This window comes from Epinephelus lanceolatus, chromosome 19 (assembly GCF_041903045.1).
Source record: "Epinephelus lanceolatus isolate andai-2023 chromosome 19, ASM4190304v1, whole genome shotgun sequence".
NCBI classification, from domain to species: domain Eukaryota; kingdom Metazoa; phylum Chordata; class Actinopteri; order Perciformes; family Serranidae; genus Epinephelus; species Epinephelus lanceolatus.
This window is the reverse complement of record NC_135752.1, coordinates 24,233,028-24,242,079: the sequence shown is the minus strand read 5'-3', so window position 1 is coordinate 24,242,079 and position 9,052 is coordinate 24,233,028. Positions and strand designations below refer to the sequence as shown.

The window sequence follows — 9,052 nt, the reverse complement described above, 5'->3', positions numbered from 1 at the left end:
TTCTTATAGCTCCTCCAGAAGCAAAAAAAAAGGCACTTGCTTACAGGGTTGAATTCACCTGGAGCAAAAACGAGCCTCCACAAAACAGAGCCTCATGTTTAGGGAAAAATGCTGAGGAAATCTTTGGCCAATATAAACAAAAAATCATCAAATAACCACAAAGTAGTCTAAGTGCCACAAAGACAATTTGGGCCCCTGTTGCCTCTTTGTGCTCTAATTAGGGCTGGGTATCTATACCCAGTGGTACAGTGGTAGGTGATGACATGGGTGTCCACCTTGGAAGATGGGTGGGTTACAGAGGAGGAAGTGGGTATACACTAGTTTATATTGCAATGGCTTTTTGGCTGATAGGTAGGTATCCTGTAAATAGCCATAAAAAGTCAGGGTATACCCATGTGCCTGCATAAATCCTCAACTACACTGCTGTTGATACCTATAAGGTATCACTAGGGGTTTGCTTGTAAGGTATCGACCACAACAACCCAACACTAAAACTTCTAAAGTCAAACGATACCTGTATCTGACACCTTTTGAATCCATTCATTTATTGTCCATAACTGCCTTTCCAGTTCAGGGTTGTGGGTGTGTTAGGGCCTATCCCAGCTGATACTGGGCGAGAGGCAGGGTACATCCTGGACAGGTTGCCAGACTATCACTGGGCTGACCCATAGGGACTAACAGAGACTAACCTGTAAGTCTTTGGACTGGGAGGCAGCGAAAGAACTCTGGGAACATGCAAACTCCTCACAGAAGGAGCTCCCAGAGCCCTCTTGCTGTGAGGCGGTAACACCATGCCTCCCCTTTCTGAATCCAGATCTAGAAAAAATAAGCTTTTGGTAGGGTTTTGCTCACAGCCAATCACCGCAAGCATGCTTTGATTTAATGCAACATGTGGTTGGCCTACTACTGCAGCAGCTACAACACATTTTCAGTCAAGCATGCCTAGATGCCACCAAAACGTTATCAAGTATGGCTATACTACGCACCTGTGATGTGTGGTGACATTTTATACAACTGAATGCTTACATTCCCCTGATGGGTACTGAATGAAGCAGAAACGAAAGGTTTTAAATTCAGTGCTCCATTGGTAACAGTATCACTTCAGGGGTATTGGTATCTTAATCTCCTAAACAGTACTCAGCCCTACCTGTAATCTAGGCTTGCTCTCTTGTGGCAGGAGCAGAGAAAGAAAATACATTAATGGTCTTTGTAAGCACAAATAACATTTAAATGTTAGGAGTCACCCAAAATAGTTAATAAGGGCAGTTGTTCCCAACCTGGGTAGCAAGGTAAATTTGAGGGGTCATGAGATAATTACTAGCACAGGAAAGCAGAAAACAGAATTATGCTACACAAAATTAAATTCCTCAAATCTGTGCTTCTTCTCGTTAATTACTGGATGTTACATCTTCAGCTCTCTAAAATAATATTCCGTTAATAACAGGAAAAAATTAAGCCATGGATTTACAGTCAAAATGGAGGTGGTCTACAGTATGAATAACAGTCTCATCTACTCCCTTTTATTGAAGCGTCAGAGCCAAGTTTTGGGAAAGTGCACAGCTGACTCACTTCTGTGCAAAGATGGGAGGTTGTGCTCAGAGACTGTAGAGTCTGTATGATGCTTGGACAGATTTTTCTGGAGCATCACATGACCATCAAACTCAATTAATAGTGATGTTGAGTATCTAGACTGACACTGGAGCTGTGTTTTCAAAATTGTTTTTAGGGGGAATCCCTATGCAGATCACACCAATGCACTGACTCTTAAAGCCTTCACAGTATTTTCCCACCAGGACAAGACTCTCACCTAACCAGTTCTCAGCTGGAGAGCACCAGATGCATTCACAACACATGTTGCTGTCACTAGCTTCAGATTGGCTATCAAAAACAAAAGGGTGGCGGTTGCTCAAACGCCCCAGAGACAAACTACAGGAGACGTTAATCCGTAACGACAGGGACAAGGCATGACACAGACCGGTATGTGCTGCAGCTTGAAATAGGACATTCCAACAGAAGACTGAAGGTCCTGTTTTAGGTGATCTGAGGCTGTCAGACAAACTGAATGAATTTTACAGTTGACTGTTGATCTGCAACACGAGCCTCAGCCTCCATCTTCTTCTACTATTCATAAACATGAAGGCCAGTCCATGCTCAGCAAATAGAGTCCCAAGAAAGCAAATGGTTTGGATACAGTTTCAGATACCACTCTGAAGCAGTCATTTTCAGACTCAGGGGTCAGGACCCCACATGGACTGGCAGTAATGTTGGGGGGCAGGAACAGGAAAAATATAAATCTACAAATAGAAGACTCTTGATTGTCTCTACTTTGCTTCCTCCACACAAAATAAATAATCATTTTTGGCCTCTCTTGTGATAAACTAATAATGTAATAAAAATATAAAGGGGTCACCAGCTGAAACGGTTGAAAATAAAAACTGCATTTTTACTTTGTGGACCAAGTCCTTAACAGAGCTCTCCAATCGATCGCCTTCAACAGTCCAAGATCCCCTTCGTTCATTTTACACCCACCTAGTCCGAGAAAACGTTGGTTTCCAAATCAGTATATCCTTTACAAAATATTTACCAAATAAAATGAACTGGATCATAGACTGTACAAGATTTTAAAGGGAAAGTTCAAATCTTTTGAAGCAGGGTTGAATGAGGTGCTTATCCATAGTCAGTGTATTACATATAGTAGATGGCAATCAGCATGCCACCAATTTGGAGAAGCAGACAGGAGTACTGGCACAGAAGCTAAGCAATGTACTGCTGTGTAGGGTTGAGCAATAAAATCATTTTACCCACCTAAAAAAGTCTCAAGTGTACACTATATTTGGAATATTTTAACCACTTTACCTTGGTGCCAGACAGCGATTCTGATGGGGAACTGAAACTGTTATGTTGCTCTCTTTAAAGCCAGCACCACTGAGAAAACAGTAATTTAACATTAACATTTCATTTTTAAATGTTAACTTTTTTTCTAACAGGTTAAGTAGGACATTAATGTTCCAAAAATTTATTGGAGAATCTAAAAAGTCTTGTGACTGAGCCTGATTAAGACTGTAAGATCTGTACAGAAGACAAAGATCCAAACTCACCATTATCTTTAAGTGGCAAGGTAAGTAAACATTCACAAGTTGAGCAAGTTTACATTCAACATGACCTTTAAGTGCTCTTTGACACCTTTGGGTTGCCTTCTTTTTAGGATTAATTATCTGCCAACTGAGGAGTTCTCATGCAACAGTCAGGTTGTCCTGTGCGTCGTCAGTTCACATGGACACATGCAGAAAGGTTGAGATTTCAGCAACTGATCAATAAATGTAAACAGCTGGGAGTAAAATGATTCAGTGAGTTCCATACAAGCATGAAAAGTGCCTTTCAAGTCATTATGAATATGCATAGGTTACTGAAATAAGTGCATCATCAGTTTAATTGGCCAAACAGGCTGTAGTAGTCGCAGTAAGGTGGTTCCAGTAAAACAAATTTGTCAATGAACAATCTGGATCTTTAAATGCACATAATCAAGACACTGCCATTAATACAGTACATTCAAGATCACGTTATGTTACACAATTGTCTCCATTATGATGATACGCACATTGACCAAATACCTGCTTTTGGCAATGCTGTCATAGAATTGGCTGGCAGTAATTCTGGTCGTTCAAGTGAATGGACCAAAACAATTTCCCAGGCCTACTGCAGAGTCTGATAGAGCCAGACGCAGCCATCCTTATGCCGTATTGTTGGTCGCCTCTATGTCATTCAATCTATGAACCTTTATGATTTCTATACACAGAGTCAACATTCAGAGTTCACCCCTCTCCGATGATTAAGTCACATCTCAGGATTCAAAGTAAACCTCTCTGAGAGAACCAGCATTATTGATCAACTGTCAATGTCCACCACAGATGCTGCGTTCACTCTTTCCGATTCTGGCATGAGCAAGCCAAGGCGAATTTTATGAGTCAACACCTAGCCATTCAGTCTTTGTGTAACCACCTCTCTGTACATGATAGAGATGTAAACAAAGAGAAGCAGGATCACAAAGAAATCGTCCATGAATCCCAGGAGGCCGAAAAGTGCCTCAGGGAGGATGTCGAGCGGCGAGGCCAGGTAGGTGAGTGCTCCCACTAGGCAGAGAAGAATTCGAATCCTGAACATCCAGAAGAGGCCACCCACAGAGAACATCTCCCTGAAGGCATGACGAAGCAGGGTGGGCACATCTCGCAGCCTGTCCATATACTGAGAAGACAGAGGAGAGAAAATATTATGAGAAGTTCTATTTACACTCCCCTGATTATAATGCACAGCACAAGTCAGTATCTCATTTGCATGCTTGTATCTTTTACCAGCAGAGCCACAGATTACAGAGTGCGGAGAAAAATTAATAAGAAAATTGTGTTTAAGTTTTAATACTGAAGCATAGTTTTGATACTGCTATTAGCATATTTGAATAACTGTTGTAACAGGACAACAAAACTGTTTCTAGCAGTAATATGTATCTGTTTGCAGTGTACCCACAGATCTTGGCTGGCCTGAGAACCTGCGGTTGTAATCGTTAATGTCTGATAATATCAGCTGGGGTTCTGCCTCGCCATCTTGGACCCTCTGAGGACTGGCGTGCTCATGAAATAGTGGGAAGAGCAACGTTACCTGGGCAGGGGTGAGAAAAAACAACTTGACATTAGACATGACAAAAAGGAATTCTGTGGCATACACTTACATGAACAGTGACCGAAAACAAAATTAAAGGTATTTTAGAAGTAGAGACAAACATGACAACAAGTCCTAACAGATGAACAATCTGGAAGTAAGCAGCACTCAAAGCTACATGTAAACCTGGTATCTCATATAACATAAAAGCTCAGGTTGACGACTCTACATCCAACATTAGTCTCACCATTTGTCTGCAGATGGGGCAGTTAATAGCACCCAGCCATGTGCCATACCTCCAGTAGGCTATAATGCAGGAGCCTATGCAGGAAGAAAACAACACTTTACAACATGAACCCAGCATTAGCACAAATAAAAGAATTTTTAAGTATTTTAGACATGTTCTCCTGAGACCTTAACTTTTGTTTGGTGTGCATTTTTAATTCCTCCTAGCTATTTGGGATCAGTAGGACCCGATAAGTCTTAAAAACTAAACATTGTCAACGATAATTCAGTCCCAATGCCCTCAAATGAGTATTTCCTCATTAACAGTGTCTAAACTTGTTACTGTTGCTAAATATGGACAAATGTGTTGCCATATCAAACTCCAAACATTATTCATTACAAATAACCAAGTTTTAACCGCACAATGTGATCAGGTTTTGGACCCACTTTTGTGTCAGGATCGGCTGCAGACTGACTTGGCATAGATGGCTGCCATCTTGTTTGTAGATGGATTAGTGTATTGTGCTCTTACTACCACTAGATGGCAAAAAAAGGGTCCATGAATGAGGACAACAGGCTTGAGATAAGTAGAAAAAAGTATAAGGTCAAGTAAACCCAAAATGTGAAGTCCTCGTATGTGGACACAGTCTCAGGAGGATATAATCCTCAGTTATCTTTGATTAATTTTAATTTTTGCAACTGAATTCTACATTTATTCTGACTTGTAAGTATCTATAGCTAAGCCATGTCAGCTTATGCTAACAGAATACAGCTAAGAAAACATACCCAGAAGTGACTATAACCAATTTGCTTCAAAATTTCTCTCCGTTTTAAAATGTATAAGTTCAGTTTTGCTGCATGACCGGAATCTGCACAACAGTCTTACCACAGAAAAGATGTCCACAATTGGTTTCCACAGGCAGAACAGCCTGCTGTAAACAGACAGGACAAGACATGTCTGTGTAATACTGCTGCCTGGCCTCCGCCTGAGGATTTTCATCCTGACAGAATGAAATCAAAAACATAAAAATCAAAAAGAAAAAGCCAGTCATCAATCCTGCAAAACTAGACCTTGCTGCAAAATATATTCAGAGAAGGTAAAGTTTTTCCTTTAAACATGTAGAATTTGTTCATGGTAAATAAAAAAAAGCCCATTTGCAACTTCCTGTACACTTTTCAATTTACATCCCTGGCTTTCTACTACTTTGTAGCCTAAATAATTAAACAGCGATCTAACACTATACAACTAACACTAAACGCGTTTTTATACAATAACAGAGTGTATTATTCTAAGGCTTGCTTCCTTGTTGTTAGATACAGATAAGATACTAGCATAATATTACTTTTGGTTCAGCTAAAAAATGTGAAAGGAGGGCTGGCCTCCAGGTCACAATATGATTTACAAACTGGTCCCTTGCACTGAATTGTGAAATGATACTTTTGCAGGTATTTGAAAACAATTGGGTTCTATTGTTTGACATGACACATAATGTCCAAGGTCTATGTTGATGTCTGATACAAAGTACAGTTGCCCAAAACAGAAAGGTAGTGAAGTTGCAAGGCTTACTATGATCGAATAGTGAATTCATTAAAAAAGATATAATAATTTCAACAGATTTGTTGATTGCATGCCATCTTTGTCAACCATATTTAGGTGGAAGGGCTTGACTTGTGTTTGCCTGCGTACCTGTTCTGTTTGGAGTTGTTGCCGGACGGCTCGAACGTGCTCCTGATTCTCTGGATGAATGTTCTGCTCTTCTTGTCTGCAAAAAACCCAAAACCTAGATTTCCAAAACTGAAACTTATGAGTGTAACAACAGCACATAAAGCTAAGCAAACTGTCAAGATGATTTTTATTTTAATTTAACTAGAAAGCTAATAGAAGACACCAAGCAAAGTTTTGTTAACAGTATTATTTTGTTAGCTACAAGCTACGTTACAAAACAGAATTCTGTTTCACTGTACAACTATATGGGAAAAACCATTTCTATAACACAGTTAAAGATAGCCACTAACAGAAGGAATGGCAATGCACAGAAGAGATGTAAAACAAAGCTTGCAGTGCTGGCTGCCTAAATTTGAATCACGGAAGATTTATAATACAGTACAGCAGTTAAATTAATGTTAATGCCGAGCAGTGCTATCGGGCAAACTAACTGTAAAGACACGTTCTCCTATGTGAAAGCTAGCAGGGAAGCTGTGAAACTTTACTGGGCAAGCTGTACATGATTAGGTAAAAAGACATGTATTAATCGCTGTTTTCTGTCAACATTTGTGACATTACGTTATATAAATATCATCCTAGGTTTGCTTTTACCTGAAGAGCAGAGTGAGGAGGCCTGCGAGGAAGGTGACACTTAGCACCACAACAAATAAGACTTGGTTGCTGACACCTTCAATGAGGGTGTCCTCATCTTGGATCAGGTAGTCCAGATCCCCGCATTGACTGTCCTCCATCACCCACACTCATAGCCTACAACACTGCAAAACAAAGAGGGGGGGAGAAAGGTTAGCATTTCACTGGACTGCATTCTGCTTTTGATCCCTATCTAATGTAAAATAGTAAAAGAAAAGAACTCTCCTCAAGCCTAAAATGTTATTTAGTATGCATTTAAATTGCTCCTAGCTATTTGGGATCAGCAGGACCCGATAAGTATGAAAAACTTAACACTGTCAACACTAATTAGGCCCTAATGTCCTCAAACGAGACAACAGTAAAGTCCTAGTGTCCTCAAACAAAACGATGATAAAGTCCCAATGTCTTCAGACGAGTACTTCATAATTAACAGCGTCTTATCTTGTTACTGTTGCTAAAATGAATCAAATCTGTCACCATACCAAACTATAGACATTATTAAATATAAATAAACACGTTTCAACCATAAAATGTGATCAGGTTTGGACGAGGACAACAGGTGTTAGTTAAGCAGAATGAAGTATAAGGTCAAGTAAACCCCAAATGTGATGTCCTCAAGAGGACACAGGGTCTAAGGAGGATAAACTGAATTATTACTATGTCCAATATTGATATTATTTGTGGTAGTGTTTCAGTGAGTGTCAACTGCTCTACATAATCTGTAAGGTCTCTAAATACTAGTACACAGCCAACTGCTAATGCTGTTCAGTCCTAGTGTTCACCATTTGGGCTCACTATATAGTCAGCAGTGCTACCAGTTTTCCAAATTACTACACAGTGAAGGAATTTTAAGTGGACAAATTGAAAACATAATGGACTTTTAGCAATAGCTGCACAGAGGAACAAAACTAGTCTGACTTAAGTTATACGCTGTCAATGTCCTCAGTGACAGCCAAGTATAAGATGTCCTGTCATTTCTCACTTATCAAACTGCTTCAACAAATTAAGGGTATGAAACCAAGTGTCATTTTCAGTATTAAGTACAAACCTAGAGTCATTACAGCCTTTGTTCCTTCAACATTAGTTTACCAACCTTAGCTACACCATTACTGTGTCTTGAAGCCTTCTTATCGTTAGCATATCTAACACAACTAGCTAGCATTGCTGGACTTAAATCGCATTTACAATTATTATCAAACCTGACAACGTTACTAGAACCACAACATATCTAAGAGGCTGTTGTTGTTTACTTTCCTGTCACTCTCAACCGGCACTGTCTGTCACAAGCGTACAGTTAAGTTACAGTAACGCACTGCTAGCTAAGTTTAGCGTTAGCATGGAGTAGTTAGCTTTAACTCGCTAATGATGCGTTGTAATTCATCTATGAAAACTGCTGACGTTGCTAGCCAACATTGTGTCTTTTCAGGAAGCACAGCAGTCGCTGGACAGTTGCTAGAAATATTACACACCGATAAAAGACAAATAACTGGTCCTGTAAACGCGGGCTCAGCCTGGCCATTATGGCTCGGCTCGTAGCTAAATCATAAACATAGCTACCGTTTTGCCTGGTTATCCAACAACGTCTTGGGTCTGACCACTGCGCTTCTGCCAGGAAGCCCTTTCTGTCAGAAATCTATTCATCTTGAAGCGAAACTTAATCATGAAATCCCTCTCCAACAGGAAGTGATGAAGGCACACTTCTCCCAAAAACCGACAGAAAAGCGTACACTTGGGAAAAGATGGTCATATAAGCCATAACTATACTAGGTATTACGGTAAGAGCGCGAGTTGAAAAGAAAAGCGGTTCAAGCATAATAG

General features: G+C 40.1%; 1 protein-coding gene across 4 annotated transcripts; it reads right to left on the bottom strand.

The window, feature by feature from the left end:
* Positions 1 to 3,087: 3,087 nt before the first annotated feature.
* On the bottom strand, positions 3,088 to 9,003 carry rnf170 (ring finger protein 170). 4 transcript variants are annotated; one of them, XM_033647420.2, is made up of 7 exons: positions 8,704 to 9,003; positions 7,196 to 7,359; positions 6,566 to 6,641; positions 5,765 to 5,879; positions 4,901 to 4,974; positions 4,522 to 4,653; positions 3,088 to 4,242 (listed from the first exon to the last, which is right to left on the bottom strand). In XM_033647420.2, the coding sequence occupies exons 2-7, from the start codon at positions 7,333 to 7,335 to the stop codon at positions 3,973 to 3,975; spliced, it is 807 nt and encodes a 268-aa protein (XP_033503311.1). In that variant the 5' UTR covers positions 7,336 to 7,359; positions 8,704 to 9,003; the 3' UTR covers positions 3,088 to 3,972. The 4 variants fall into 4 exon arrangements, with proteins under 4 accessions (XP_033503311.1, XP_033503310.1, XP_078018132.1 ...); XM_033647419.2 differs by having other exon boundaries at positions 8,792 to 9,003; XM_078162006.1 differs by having other exon boundaries at positions 7,196 to 7,351; positions 8,792 to 9,003.
* Positions 9,004 to 9,052: the final 49 nt, after the last annotated feature.

Excerpts from the sequence above, each read along its gene's own strand:
- rnf170 (XM_033647420.2), bottom strand. The coding sequence starts at position 7,335 with ATGGAGGACAGTCAATGCGGGGATCTGGACTACCTGATCCAAGATGAG. Across the intron at positions 6,642-7,195 it reads CTCCTCACTCTGCTCTTCAG|ACAAGAAGAGCAGAACATTC; the intron begins GTAAAAGCAAAC and ends GGTTTTTTGCAG. Across the intron at positions 4,654-4,900 it reads GCCCCATCTGCAGACAAATG|GTAACGTTGCTCTTCCCACT; the intron begins GTGAGACTAATG and ends ACCCCTGCCCAG.